We start from the raw sequence: 15,973 nt of genomic DNA, 5'->3' as shown, positions 1-15,973 counted from the left end.
AGGTGCCGGTGTAACCTATGATTATAGATAAGGGACTAGGGGCCAGATGTAGGTGGCCATTTACCGACCGGTAATGGCCGATTTCGGCCGTTACCGACTGGTAAATGGTCATTCCTTATGTATGGGCCCTATTTTACCGATTCGGTAAATTTACCGAATCGGTAAAATACCAAATCGGTATTTATACAGATTCGGTAACTTCCTAATGTAGGTGGGACTCTTCGGAGTCCCACAGCCCTCACAGAATCAGTATTTTACCACCCAATCCAATTGGGTGGTAAAATACCGAATCCAGGTGTGCATGCACATGTGTGCATGCACACCTGAGCCATGTGACAGACAGACATGCCCTTAGGGCATGTCTGTGTGCCACATGTCACACGTGCCTGAATTCGGGGTGCTAGAGGGTGTCAAAGTGACACCCCCTGCACCCTTGCAACAATCGGTATTTACCGAATCGGTAAATACCGATTCGGTAATGCCCATTGATTCCTATGGGCTTCAATGCCCATAGGAATCAATGGGCATTACCGATTCGGTATTTACAGAATCTGAAATACCTACATGACCCCCCTCCATTTTACCACTTCTTAAATACCGAATCGGTATGATTCGGTATTTATGAAGTGGTAAAATGAATTTACCTACATCGGGCCCCATATGCTATGTTGGTGTCTTTTCTATCTGACTTCCACCATAATCTATTTACCAGAGTTAGGTATGGCCCTAACAGCAAATGTTTAGATATTTTTGGGCTTCAGAGGGGTTTGTGGCAGGGGTGTATTCTATCTCCAATACTATAAAAAATATATATCAATGGTTTGAATATCCACTTGATTGAGTGTGGCCAGGATGTTCCTATGATTGGTCACACACTGATCCTCTGCCTACTCTAGGCGGATGGCGCTGTGCTGCTGGCACGTATTCCCCACTGCCTGAAAAAGGTGGTCATGGGCATCACCAGTTTTACGTCTAGCCTTGACAATGATATTAATTATACTAAATCTCATGTCCTTGCTTGTGGCAGGGAACAACTGAAATTGAGTTCATTATGTATTATGCAGACTGCTTGCTACTTTCCCCTGAGGCGGAAGCTGGGGGCGTCTCTCTATTTCCTACATTTTGCCTGATGCTGTGAATAGCGTGATTTTTAAAAACTGTAAAATATTTTAACCGGTGCTTTTTATTCCTGTTAATCCCCCTCCTGATTGCCTCTTTTGGACAAGACTTACATCGTTCCAAGGCTCCTAAGCTCCTGCCACGTAGCTATTCCTCCCGGCGCTGCCGAGTCAAGCGCTGACGGCGGGGTCACAGGGCTCATCCGCCATCTTAGGGGGAGGCAGGGTAGCGCTCCAGCTCGTGGACGCCTCCCGCCCTCCCTGATTATTTAAGGCGGCATTTTCTTTACCCTGTGCAGACTGCTTGCTACTTTTCCTGAGGCGGAAGCCCGGGGCGTCTCTCTATTTCCTACATTTTGCCTGATGCTGTGAATAGCGTGATTTTTAAAAACTGTAAAATATTTTAACCGGTGCTTTTTATTCCTGTTAATCCCCCTCCTGATTGCCTCTTTTGGACGAGACTTACATCGTTCCAAGGCTCCTAAGCTCCTGCCACGTAGCTATTCCTCCCGGCGCTGCCGAGTCAAGCGCTGACGGCGGGGTCACAGGGCTCATCCGCCATCTTAGGGGGAGGCAGGGTAGCACTCCAGCTCGTGGATGCCTCCCGCCCTCCCTGATTATTTAAGGCGGCATTTTCTTTACCCTGTGCAGACTGCTTGCTACTTTCCCCTGAGGCGGAAGCCGGGGGCGTCTCTCTATTTCCTAAATTTTGCCTGATGCTGTGAATAGCGTGATTTTTTAAAAACTGTAAAATATTTTAACCGGTGCTTTTTATTCCTGTTAATCCCCCTCCTGATTGCCTCTTTTGGACGAGACTTACATCGTTCCAAGGCTCCTAAGCTCCTGCCACGTAGCTATTCCTCCCGGCGCTGCCGAGTCAAGCGCTGACGGCGGGGTCACAGGGCTCATCCGCCATCTTAGGGGGAGGCAGGATAGCCCTCCAGCTCGTGGACGCCTCCCACCCTCCTCCACTATGGATATAAAGAAGGGGACTTCCCGTCCGCGCAGCGGACGGGCGCAGCGGGCGCGCCGATGGCGCGCCGAAGGCGCGCCTAAGGCAAGCCCCTCTGCGCCCGTCCGCGCCTGGCCCGTGCCTAGTGCCGGTCCCCCTACCACTTTACCATCTAAAATCTGCTGGTCGAGCGCCCAGCTCCATCAGTTCAGAAAAGGCATCTGCTCCCCCTGCTCAGTTTGTTGTCCACTTAGCCTAGAGCTGCTGCCTTTTAACTGCAGCTGCTGCGAGTTCACCCTCGCCCCTCTTGCTAATCGCATCTCTCAAGTCTCAAAATTGTCTAAAGCCCAGAACTGCCCTCCGATACTAAAAGCTGCTCTACTTAACTGTCGCTCTTTACCTCGTCCTACTAGCGAGATATGGTTGGCTCTTGATACCTATGCCTGGGATTATTTATTCCTCACAGAAACCTGGCTTAAAGATACGTCTAAACCGGATAGACACTTGGCCACTCCTCCCGGGTATCGATTAGTAGGTATCAACCGTGACAATGCAAAAATCGGAGGTGGATTAGCCATAATTTTAAAATCACACCTCAATGTTACTATCAAGAAACTCACCAATTTGGGAATGATTGAAGCCCTATACTTTACGATCTCGGACTCAGCCACCACTCTTCTTGCTGGTATCTTGGTCTATAACCCTCCTAATGCTTCTACTTCCTCTATGGCCGCACTGCTGCACATGATTGCGGACTTTTCTCTCAGACATGCTTCCTTCACTGTGCTAGGAGATTTTAATTTACATGCGGACAACCCTGCTTGCTCTCGAGTTTCTCATCTAATCGAGACCTTACAAGGATTAACCCTATCCCAATTAATCCGGGGCCCGACCCATGTAGCAGGGCACACTCTTGACCTGATATTTTCCAATCATCCCGGGATTATTACCCTCCCTTCACTTCCCCTTACTTGGTCGGATCATTACCTTCTCCCATTTAATCTTACCGTCCCTTCACTTCCCCTCTTTTCTACTCAGAACGGGGAGAGTGGACGAAAATGGCACAAAGTCACCTGTGACTCCGTGGCCCCTCATTTCATCTATCAATTTGACCCCTCTGTTGAGGATCTTAATGAGGAAGTGTCGAAATATAACTCCTCTCTCTTAGATGCGATAGATGCCATCTCCCCTCTAAAACCCATCACCTCTACTAGAGCTAGACCCTCTGCCCCTTGGTTCTCCCCCTTATTGAAAGAGGAAAAGAGCCGCTGTAAACATCTTGAACGTAAATGGCGGCAGAAATATGACTCTGAGTCTAAAATTATCTATAAGACTGCTCTGAATAAATTTCAAAAGCTGAAACGTTCCACAATGAGAGATTTTTTCTCTCAGCAAATTAAGAGAGCCGAGAACTCTACTAAAACGATTTTTAAGATAGTAAAGGACTTTTCTAACCCTCCCGCCTTGTCTTCCCAGAGCCCTGCCAGCCAGGCCCTTTGCAATGGCCTATCGGATTTCTTCCAGAATAAAATCATTAAATTATCCTCCTCATTTGAGTCTGTCCCTCCCTCCCCTTTGATGAAGGATATTGACTCTCATAAAGGTGTTCTGAACTCTTTTAAAGAGCTCTCCCCAGAAATTGCTACAAAACTATTCATCCAGGGCAAATCTGGATCTCCGCTTGATCCAGCCCCGGCCAAGGTGATGGGCAATCTGGCCCCTATTTTGCTCAGCCCCCTCCTTTCCATTTGGAATTCCTCGCTTCGTTCAGGTCAATTTCCCATGGCTTGGAAACAGGCTATGCTGGTTCCTATTTTGAAAAAAAACTGATGCCGACCCCTTACAATTATGTAACTATCGCCCGATTTCCCTTCTACCTAAACCGGCTAAAATCCTCGAGAAGGTGGCTCAGACGCAACTGGCAGATTATCTGGAAGCCAACCAGTTGCTACATGACTCGCAGTCTGGGTTTCGAACCGGCTACAGTACCGAGACTGCGCTCCTAGAAGTCTCGGAGACTATCCGTGAGTGTGTGGACAGGGGCGAGGAGGCCATGTTGGTCCTCCTCGACCTGTCCGCCGCTTTTGATACTGTGTCCCATGAAATACTACTGAGCCGGCTAAGACAGCTGGGAATCGGTGGTTCTGTGCTCACATGGATTCGATCGTTCCTTTCTGGTCGCACTCAGAAGGTATTTCTTCGGCCCTTTGAATCCGAGGAAAAGCCGCTTCTTTGCGGAGTGCCTCAGGGTTCGGCGCTCAGCCCTTTATTTTTGAATGCCTATCTAGGCCCTTTGGCCACAGTGGTTGAATCTTGGGGGGTCAGAGTGATCTCTTACGCTGACGATACTCAGCTGGTGTTTTCCTTCAGAGATCATTCTGACTCCAACTTCTCCAACTTTCGCCTCTGCCTCAGTAACATCAGCTCCTGGATGGTTTCTAACCACCTTGTACTAAATGCTGATAAAACCGAGGTTTTATTCTTTAACCAAAAAGATCCACTGCCTGCTATTCAGTGGTGGCCTGCTGAGCTAAATCCCCCTCCGGTTCCGGTTCAAACTGCCCGCAACTTAGGCTTCCAATTCGATAACGCTTTGTCCTGTCAATCTCAGATCAATAAGGTCACTTCGGCCTGTTTTGGTAAAATGCGTATGATTAGGAAGATCTTCCCCTATCTCCCGCTGGACTCCCGTAAGACCACTGTGCATGCCCTGATCACGTCTCATTTAGACTATGCCAATAGTCTTTATGTAGGCGCTCCTCTTTACCAAGTTGAACGTTTGCAAATTGTGCAAAATGCAATGCACGGCTAATTGGTAATATTCCACTTCGTCAATCGGTTGCCTCGTATCGGAAAAAACTTCACTGGCTTCCCATTGCCCGCCGCATTGAGTTCAAAGCTTTGATCTTAGCCTTTCGCGCCCTTAATGGGTTAGGTCCTGGCTATTTGTGTAGGAGACTTATACTTTCTCAGTCTGTCAGATCTTTACGATCAAATAGTCTACGCCTTCTGATGATTCCCAGATTTCCCCTTGCCAGGAGTGGGGGCAGAGCATTCGCAGTAGTCACAGCTAGACTCTGGAACAGCCTCCCACTGGATCTTAGGTTCATTGACTCAGAGCCCATGTTCCGACTCAAACTCAAAACATGGTTATTTACCATCCCCTAGTAACCTTTCCGCTAGCTTGCAATCTGCAGCGCCGGGACACCCCCAATGGGGGTAGCTGTGCGCTTTATAAGCTTCAAAATAAATAAATAAATATTAATTCTTGCTCATAGTTCAAAGTCTCTAGTTTTCCCTACTTAGGTGTCTGGTTTGATGCTTCTGGCTCATGGTGTCCTAACATCAGAGCCAGATGTCAGAAACTTATGCAGTCTATTGACCCCCTTTTTTGTCTCACTCCTACTGCGGTGGTAAATCCACTGCCGGATTTTTAGGGATTTATAGTGCTCAATGTATATCTGTGGCCATGTATATGGGGCGGGTGTTTGGGTTTTCGATCAAGATTTGTGTATTCAAAGCAAAGAAAATCTTTTTTGTCAGAGGCTTGTTTCACAACCTACTAACTGTCCAAACTTCACTTATCACACAGAACTTGGGTTAACCTATATAGAAGGTCTTATATCACCCTCTCAATGTTGTGGCTTTCTATTTTGGGCTTTTTCACATGCCACTTTCAAACAACGAGTTGTTAGAGATTGTATTAGATGTGACTTAGGGGTGAATGTTCCCTGGCTATTTTATATTAGCCGATGTTTGGCAAATGTTGTCACTCTGTCTCTTTACAGACTAAAGTTTGATAGTGAAACAAGAGAAATCATGGTTGAAGTCCACTTTTATAGAATTTGAGTGTAAGGATAGGGACCGTAAGGATCTCGCTAATAAACTGACTAATAGCAGTATTTTCAGTATAAAACCATCCAGGGAATGGCGCCCTATTTATCACTTGTACCTAGCCAATGGGAGTAGGCTCTGTTGCTTAGATTTAGGACGGGCACCCTTCACACATTCATTTGTTTTCTTCTAGGGCAGTATAATGTGACAGCTCGTTTACCTGTCCCTGTGATGGTACATTCTTCCAGACATTGATACACTGCACTATTTTTTGTATATGAAATTCCTTTTATGATAAAAGGGTTTTATATTGACTACCAACAATATTAGGATTCATCAGTAAGCTTTGAACAACTTACGAACTATTACTGATAGTGAAACCATCTTTGCTGTTGGTTTCTTTTTGAAATGTACTGTATAATGCTGAAAGAGTATGGATTTTAATGTTTCAAGCATTTTTGTTATATTTTGTATTTACTTTTATGATTTTCAGGTATAATTGAATAAACTTTTTTGACTGACTGGCACTGATGCTAAAGGAAGAAGAACAAAGACATTCACTGGAGTAAATAGGCTTATCATGAATGTAGGAGTAAGTGGCAAATCCTTCAGTAGTTGTGACCCTTCTAAAGAAGTTCTTTCCAGAACCCTCTAAGATATGAATGCCTAAAATATTAGGATTCTGATCCATATAGTCCATGGTGGCACATCCAGATATCCTGTTCAGATAGTCATACAGAATGTTAGTAGATCTCTTTAAGCAATGTCATACATTTGAGAGGCGAGTTATTTTGGAACAAGCTTTGTTTTTATTTCTTGCCGAATTTGAGATGGTTGTTGGTTGTCCTCATTTCCCTGGGTATTCTGCTTCTTAGTTTGCATGTGTGTACTAGGAACAGCCATCACCTATCTGGGTTGTTCTGAAAGGCAGGATGGTTGGTAGTTAAGCCACTCTTCATCTGAGGTCTCGCTTTTGACTGTTGAGAATAAATTTGTTTTTGAGAAAACTTGATCCAGTGCTGCGAATTACCTTGCGCGCAAAGGTGAGTGCTTTGGAGAATATTCTTCTTGAACTGGTAGTTAGTCCAGGGGCTTAAGAGCAGGTGTAATGGGGGTCCTGTCTGTTCATCCTAAGAACTTGTCTGGCAGCAGCATTCTAGACTCCAGGGCCCTTATTTATGAGGCCTTGCGTCAGTTTTGTGCCGCCGGTGCGTCACTTTTTGTGACGCATCAGCGGTGTAAAAATGCGCCTTGTTGCGCCATATTTAAAAAGTGACGCATCTAGGTAGATGCGCCACTTTTTAAACCCCTGCGCCACATTATACCTGCGTCAGGTATAATGTGTGCAGAGGGGGCGTTCCCCCGCAAAAAGCCTCGTAATAGTGACGCAGTGAAATCTATGAGATTTCACTGCGTCACTTTTAGGATGCTGTTGCGTCAAAATCTTGCGCCTGCCTCACAGCAGGGGTAAGACTGACGCAAGCCCTTTCCCATGGGGCTTTCCCCATGTGAAAGGACGCTTTGCTGGAGTTGCGTCACTTTTGTGACACACTCCAGCAATGCGTCACTTTTGCGCTTACAGATACGTCAGAAATACTGACGTATCTGTAAGTCCTTGCGACATGATGCGTCATACATTAAATATGACGCATCATTGGTGTCGCAAGGAGTGCGCAGTGAAAAGTGACGCATCGCTGTTTTCACGCAGCGATGCATCACTTTTCATAAATGAGGCCCCTGGTTTTTGTATTAAGCGTTTTGTTTTTCAAATTTGGACTCTGTTAGCCTAATGTAGTCCAGACAGCACAACATCAATTATGGTTTGTGCACCTTGTTTTCATCACCAGTGATGTGTTGCATGGAAGCATTAGTCAGCAAGAAAAATAAAATATGCAGGTAGTTAAGATATTAAAAAAGGTATTGTGTAGTGGTTGCTATTCTGGTTACCAAATGGTCAAAATATTGAACTTGTGTGAAAACAGGACCACAAATAAAGCATAGTAAACACAGGCAGTGTCTTGATATATGTGTTTGCTTTGACATTCCAAGTTCATTGCTCTGGAACCTATTGTTTCCAAGTGCAATTGTTTTGTGGTACAATCTGAATTAATCTGGGCAGAGTGAGCATGCGAAAAGAGAGAAAAAGGGATTTTACAAAACAGTAAAACAAAAATACATTATCAACCATCCAAAATGCGGAAATCTAAATGAAGAGGGAAAACGGAAGGTGTGGTAGCAGTGTTGCCATTGGTAGCTCTACTGCCCGAATATTCTGACCAGTTGCACAGAAGTGTCAAGTATATGTTTGGAACAATAAGAAAAACCCAAATGAATAGGAGCAACTACAACATTCTGTTTTATTTTTCATTTAATGTAATGTCAAGGCACATTTTATTTGTTAACAAGTAAGTATGCAGTTTGCCACTCCTTTGTTTTTATACCCATTTTATTTGCTCCATTGTTTCCTTTATTGCAATCCTTTTCCCTTGTCGGCTTCCTCATTTCTACCGACTAACTTGGCATAGATGGTCTCATATGAAAAGCAAGGATGTGAACCAAAGACGCAATGCTTTTCAGAAGGGGTAATCATTGTAGTCCTGATACAGAGATTCCCCAAGAGAAGGACAATAAATTCACCAAACAGGTGAGAGATGTGCTTTTCAAAATAGTGTGCCCCTCAGTGGAAGGAGAAAAGAAAGTGATCTATCAAAATGCCTATTCCCCCAAGATGCCAAAGGCTTGTGATTTCACCTTAGCTGCAGCGTCTACCAGAAGAGCAGGGCATTCCTGCTTCTCAGTCAGTCATAATCCTTTTATTCGGTTTATAAAAAAAATGAAGCATACAGGCACAATAAATATACGTAACTTGATAATAAAGCAATAAAATCATGATAAAAACCAAGTACATAGATTTAAAAAAAACACAGAATAAACTGTGAGAAATTAATTCTGCAACACACGTTCTAAAGCTAAAGAAAATTCATTGATAGCTTCAATTTAATGCCCCCACTCAAAGAAACGACCTGAGAAAAACAAATATGCTCTGTAGATACATGTAAAAAAAAAAGGCTGGTCTGGATTGGGCAAAATTTAAACCCTTGAAACGTGGGACTATAAATTTGACCCTCAAATGAGTGTGGAACCTAGAGATTAGTATAACGTGCAATGTGTCCTGTACAGAACTTGAATCACACCCACAGGGGGCCAAACTACCGACATGATGCCAGCCTCTCTGCACCTCAAGCAAGCAATGTATCTTGCTTAGCCTAAATCTGGTCAAAACATATCGATGGCTTGTATGATCAGATAGGGCTCCATGTGTGGGGTAGATTAGAAGGGCTTGTGCAAACACTCTAGGTTTCACTACCTGTTCCAACTCCCTCCTGTCTTTTCTGTAGGCCAGGACGCTAGATTTAGTCCATTTCAAATCTGCCCTGGTAGCACATTCAGATTTTTTAAATAAGTTAGCTCGCTAACAAATATCTTTACGCAGCATTTGCAGATCTGAGGGCCGCCTTCGACCTTGTTCCCAGACACAAATTATGGCACACCCTGGCAGGAATGGGTGTAGAACCTAGCCTACTGGATGTTCTCATCAGGCTTCATAATGGGAACTTTGCCCAAGTAAGGTGAGGGAAAGGGAGGAAGTTCACACACCACATTCCCATCAATCGCGGTGTGCCACAGGGATGGGTGCTCGCCGACACGGTTTTCCCTACATAAATGATATGATTGACTTTTCTACGATTGCCCCAAACTGGGGAGTTTGTCTATTCCTGCATTATTATTCGCGGATGATGCTGTGATACTATCTTGCTCTCCATCCGGGCGCAGAATCTTTTGGATAGCTTCACTGACTACTGTGACTTTCGAGGACTGGAAGTAAACACTTCTCAAACAAACATAATGGCCTGTAAGCACACAGATATTATGAAGGGGGATTCCATATGAGAGGAACTAAACTCCAACAGGTAGATCAATTTGACTACTTGAGAGTTAGGGTTGCTGAATCTACCAAATGGAAGACCCAAAAACGGAAATTAGAATTGTCCCTTCTTGATAACACTTCTGTAGCTATAAAACACTACAAAAGTACCACCCTGAAGTCAGTATCTCCAGCTAAAGATCTATAGGGCAAAGGCCCAATCTACATGCCTTTACAGCTCAGAAATGTGGGGTATAGGAAATCTGAGCGGGATGATTTCTAAAGAGAATAGTCTCATTAAATCATTATTCAAAATGCCAAGTAGCACCCAGACTAATTCAATGTTTTTAGATTAGGGTCTTAAAAGGATCAGAGATCCGACTAGGCTGAAGCCGCTCCTCTTCTTGGTTAGACTGTAGTCTGCCCCTGAATTGGCTTCGTATAGAAGAGCTTTAGAGAAGGTTGCCAGCCTAAAGAACAATAACTTCTTCCCATGGCTCCATTATATTAAACAGCAATTGGGAATGGGCGGATATTGGTCCAATCCATCCCTAGTAAAGGCAGAATTCAGCGGTCAAAGAGAAATATTGGACCAGCCTGACTAACTCCTACCACCAAAACGACAAGGCGGGCGGGCTGGTTGAAGATATTTTATCATTTAAACCGACTCCCAAACTTGAAATGTACATAGATACACATGTAGCACCTTTGGCGCATACATTACTTTTAAAACTTAGAGTAGGCACAATGCCTTTTAATATATTTACCTATAAATTGAGGTCCAAACACTCCAAATCTCAAAATTGTCCATTCTGCGATCGTAATTCGGAAAATGTAGAGCCCGTACCATTTATCTGTCCTGCTTGCATTTAAGCCAGGAGGTCCGGGCTTAGACCCATCTGTATTTCCTTGGGTGTGAGACACTATAGCGAAGCCATCAGAATCATAAGGACAGATTGTAGCCCCTCGATTGCACTAAGTATTAGCAGCTACCTGCATGCTGTCTGGCGAACAAGGAAAACAGTGGGAATTTTACTCTATCGCTTTAGAGTACCTATTGAATTGTGTATGGTTGACTGTTGGGATTGCTGAAATTTGCAAGTATTTATTTTAATTCTTTTACGACGTAGTTTTAAACACTGTATCATAATGTCAGATGTAATATATTTTGCTTTTAAATTACAGTTGTATCTGCAAGTATTTTTATTTATTTATTGAATAAGGTGTTTTATGGGCTTGTGCCTGAAATAAACAATTAACAAGCCGGATCACCGAAGAGCATAAAACATCGATTTGATGTAGCTCAACCATTCCATCCGGTGTACCTCATCCAGTTTCAAATAATCCCTTATAGGGCTTTTATTCATGGAAGGTCTGCTCGCTTCCCAGACCGATAACCACCTGAGTAAGGGGTGGCGGTCGAGAACATCAGAAATATAGCCCACTCCAAGTTCCTTGTGAGCCATGTATCCCCAGGTACTCTGGAGGAGAGAGAGGAGTCATCTAAAAACACAGGGCCATATTATCAAGAAAGGGCGATACATTATTGCTGCTTTTATCGGCAGGAAACTGCGCTAAAGCGGCGATAATGGGATTGATAATATGCCCTTGTGAATTCCCATAGAAGCCCAGGTTCTGGTGTTAACCTGGGCTTCTATGGGAATTCACAAGGGCATATTATCAAGCCCATTATTGCTGCTTTAGCGGCAGTTTCCTGCCGATAAAAGCAGCAATAGTGTATCGCCCTTTCTTGATAATATGGCCCCTAATTCTCTATTCCGGTTCTTCTTTTCCACCGACTACTGATTCCATTCACAAGGCTCCTTGGCATCCCTTCTCTTTCGGTCCCTCCTTTACGCTCTCCAGTCGCATCTAGGTCCTTCAGTTGGTCTTAGAATAGCATAAATTTCTACACAATCCAGAAAGATGGGGCTCTTGACTGATGTATTTTGGTCCGAGAGCGTGGGTGGCTATTGGTTTGTTGCTTTGTGTGCGTAGATGTCTGTAGGTAGGCTTCTGCGTGAGGATATTTGAATACGTTTCACCAAGGCAAGTGTGTGTGTGTATGTTGTGTGTCTGTGTTCATGTGCTTGTTTAAAGTCGATCCATTGTCAACACTTTTTTGAGTTTGCTCACTCACTTCTGGGTGCTCTGTTGTGTGCAGAAGAGGAGCTGTGTAAATAAAAATAAACAAATTAATAAAATAATGGTTGTACATTCATGGATAATGTCTGGCTCTCCTGGGTACTATAGTTAGCTGCGTGAAGTGCTCAAAATGCCATTTGGTAATCTCGGTAACTGAAAACAAACTTTGCTGTTGGTATATCATATACTCTGCCCCGAGCTCTAGTCCAATTTCAATGTAACTAACATGATTTTTAATGCCTTAAAAATGTATTTTTTTGTAACCTAAACTTTGCATGCCTTTGCTTTCAAAACAAGCTGTTTAGGTTTTAGTACTACAATTAAAACAATCCCACATAAATATTTTGGTCTCAGGGACTCTTGAGAAATCTATGGAGAGGGTGTTGCAACAAATACAGAGATGTGTGTGTTTTGAGTCACTTTCATTTTTTTGAATTTCTGTAAAGCATAACGCAAACTTCAGTGCCACCTATGAATATTTAAATCATGTTCTTTCCTTCCTGAATGTTCAGGATGGTGTCCAGGAAACGGCGGAACAATGCAAGAGGCTGGGTGCAACTGTTCATACTTACGTGGTGGACTGTGCTCAACGGGAAGACATCTATAGGACAGCAGAGAAGGTAACAATCCGGTGTCATAAACATATACATACACTCACATTACAGCCAGACGAGCTTGCACACAGCTGTGCTAAATCAGCATAATATGCTATTTATGGTAGGGGTATGCACAGTTTGTATTACACAATCAAAACCTTGCGGAGATCTCGTTTATTGACCTCCACGTTCTTTGTTGTGCTTCCTATTTCTCCCACATGTATTCCCTGGAGCAGTTGTTTCTGCTAGTTTGCAATGTGTGTACTTGATTGCTAGTTTATCTGGGTAGTTGATCTGGGAGGTATGTGCTATTTACTCCCAGGTTTACTTTAAAATCGTTTTTATCGGAAATCTGAAAATGGAATGAATTTTGGCAATCTTTTTTAATTTTTTTCGAAAAAATTAAAAGTGCTGCAAAAATCCTAGGACTTATTTCCAAGCCTCTATCACCGCCCGTATGTCACTTTTTCCCCATGTTAAAAGTGACGTGCTGGCTGCGCAAGGGGCTTGTAAATAAGCCCCACATGAAACCCCCCTACATAGAGCTTCACGACCTACCTATAGTGATCACAGTATTTGCAGTATCAAATTCAAATTCAAATTACCTTTATTCTATAGCAAGTATCATAAAAGCATTCTACAATCGTATTATAAAAAGATAAGTATTTACAATTTACATATAGTTCAAACATTTAAAATCTTGCTATACAAAGCACTCTAAAATTAAACATCTTTTCCTATTTACTAGACAGAGATTAAGATTAGAAATACATATGGTTGCTAATACATATAGCTCGCACTTGTTAATTAATCAACAATGCATTACAACTCTATCCTGTATCTAAACTTGCTCTACTGGCCCTAAGTTAGATGCTACTTGTTTGAACTTTCTTTCTTGTTTTGTGCTTTTATGCGAACAATCCAAGCACAACCCAGATATTTGGCAACACCACATACAAACAAAAACCTAGATGAGTCAGATCTCAGAATACTTAGAGCAACAAGATGGTTTCTAGTACCCAGTTGAGTAAATACAGGCTTGAGCCATTTGGTCCTAGCCTGTTTATAGGCTGGGCAAACAAAAAATAAATGGGCTACAGTTTCTTGCTGAGCATCACAGCAAGGGCAGTTAGCTAAAGAGCGTTTTGATGGATCCCATTTAGCCAGTGTGGTATTTAGCACTAGAGACCCAAATCTAAACTGCATATACAATGCCCTGTCTTTAGGTATCCTGATAAGATCTAAGTATAATTCAAAGGATCCAACCAGTTTGTGCTGCAGAAACTCATCGGTTAATCTTCTCAGCTTTGGGTTATGTAAATCTTGTTGGTTAACCCAGCTCCAATAGATCTTTTTGATCTCGGTCTTAGTCGGAGGGAGCTGGTTAGCCCAGGATTCATCTAGTCCCAATTTTGTCAGCATGTCCCTTAGATCCCTGAGCCATTTGACCCTTTTATTGGTATCCAAGGTAATGAGCTCGGAAAGACCAATCGCATAGTTATGAAGTTCTGGGATGCGCCTTAATCTTACCCAAAATAAAAGAAGCCGTATCACTAAAAGGGCGTCTGCCCATGTCAGAAAATAAAGGCTTAAGTAGTGTGCTAATAGGGTGGGATTCCAGATCTCTAAAAAATGTATTCTCTGATCTGCCAATCTCTTCAATTTTTTCGAAACCCCAGAGTTCTGCGCCATACATTGTTGAACTCACAGCCTTTCCTTCATAAACTGCTATGGCTGGAGCTACCAGTCTAGTTGAGGATAAACATTGGTCTCTGCCAAGAGCACCCACCACCTGCTTATGGTTAAGTAACATTTTGTCCAGGTGAAACCCCCATTGCATTTTATCGGATAGCCTAATGCCTAGATAATCGAACGAATGGAATCACTCTAAGAGAGAACCTTTGAAGGTAAGTTTGCTTCTAAAATGTTTCCCTGGATTAAAAGCCATAGACTTAGTCTTTGAGGTGTTTATTATTAGGCTCCTTTATGTACAAAACAATTGAAAGCGGGTGAGAAGTTTCTGGAGTCCTATCTGGGTTTTCGAAATTAGGAGAGTGTCGTCTGCAATCAGGAGGGTTGGATCCTGTTTAAGAGGGCTCTACCAACCACTTTCTGAATGACATCGAATAGGCTAATAGGCCTATAGTTAGTAGGGTCCTGGCAGTCTCCCTTTTTATATATAGGTACAACCTCTGCCCCTTTCCAAGACTTGGGAACTTCCACTCCTTTTAATATAGCATTGATTAAAAGCAGAAGATAATGAGCCCACTTCTGCGGTTCTAAAAGAATCAGATCGCCTGGGATGCCAACTGGTCCTGCTGCCTTTGCAGGAGTAATAAAATTAATTGCGCTCTCAATCTCCTTCAGTTGGAAGAGATTAGTAGCAGGGCCGGCTCTAGGCTCATGGTGGCCCTGTGCAGGGAGCGTAGGTGGGGGCCCCGGAAGAGGGGGTCCGGACCCTCATGGACATCGATTCGCCAAAATGTTATGGGTGACAAAAGCGACATGTCACTCCCTTTCACACCCAGTGACATCACAGGCGTGTCTAACCTTGGACTTTCGACGGCCTCTTATTTACTGCTTGAGGTGTTATGGAAAGAGCAAGAAATGGAGACAACAGAAAAGTAAACAAAGCTCCATGGGCCCTCTTTAGTTTCTGTTCTCTCTGTCCGTCAGTCTCTCTCTCTGTCAGTCTCTGGTCAGTCAATCTCTCTCTCAGTCAGTCTCTCTCTCTGTTAGTCTTTCTCTCTCTGACAGTCTCTCTCTCAGCCAGTAAGTCTCCCAGTCTCTCTCTCTCTCTTAGTCTCTCTCTCTGTCAGCCAGTCTCGCTCTCTCCCAGTCAGTCTCTCTCTCTCCCAGTCAGTCAGTCTCTCTCAGTCAGTCATTCTCTCTCTACCTCAGTCAGTCTCTCTCTCTCTCTCCCTGTCAGTCCCCCTCTCAGTCAGTCTCTCTCTCTCTCTGTCAGTCTCTCTCAGTCAGTCAGTCTCTCTCAGTCAGTCAGTCTCTGCCTCTCTCTCTGTCAGTCAGTATCTCTCTACCTCAGTCAGTCAGTATCTCTCTACCTCAGTCAGTCTCTATCTCTGCCAGTCAGTCTCACTCTCAATCAGTCTCTCTCTCTCTCTGTTAGTCAGTCAGTCACTCTCTTAGTCAGCCAATCTTGCTCTCTCTCTCTGTCAGTTTCCTAGCCAGTCAGTCTCTCAGTCAGTCAGTATTCAGTCTCTCAGTCAGTCAGTCAGTCAGTCTCTCTCTCTCTCAACTCTCTCTCTCTCTCCATTCTCTCTCTCAACTCTGTCCACTCCATCTCCACTGTCTCTCCACTCTCTCTCCACTGTCTCTCTCTCCACTTTCTCTCTCCCTACTCTCTCTCCACTCTCTCTCCACTATCTCCCTCCACTGTCTCCCT

General features: G+C 43.7%; 1 protein-coding gene across 1 annotated transcript in view; it reads left to right on the top strand.

Moving 5' to 3' along the window:
- LOC147727987 (estradiol 17-beta-dehydrogenase 11-like) overlaps positions 1–15,973 on the top strand; it is a 287,990-nt gene that overhangs the window by 111,803 nt on the left and 160,214 nt on the right. The window contains exon 2 of the mRNA XM_086961899.1: positions 12,487–12,594. Within this exon, the coding sequence (XP_086818025.1) occupies positions 12,487–12,594 (108 nt within the window). The remainder of the gene's footprint in view (positions 1–12,486; positions 12,595–15,973) is intronic.

The sequence above is a fragment of the Lissotriton vulgaris genome, chromosome 3_1 (genome assembly GCF_964263255.1).
Source record: "Lissotriton vulgaris chromosome 3_1, aLisVul1.2, whole genome shotgun sequence".
In the NCBI taxonomy this organism is placed as follows: domain Eukaryota; kingdom Metazoa; phylum Chordata; class Amphibia; order Caudata; family Salamandridae; genus Lissotriton; species Lissotriton vulgaris.
This window is presented reverse-complemented; position numbering and strand designations above follow the sequence as displayed.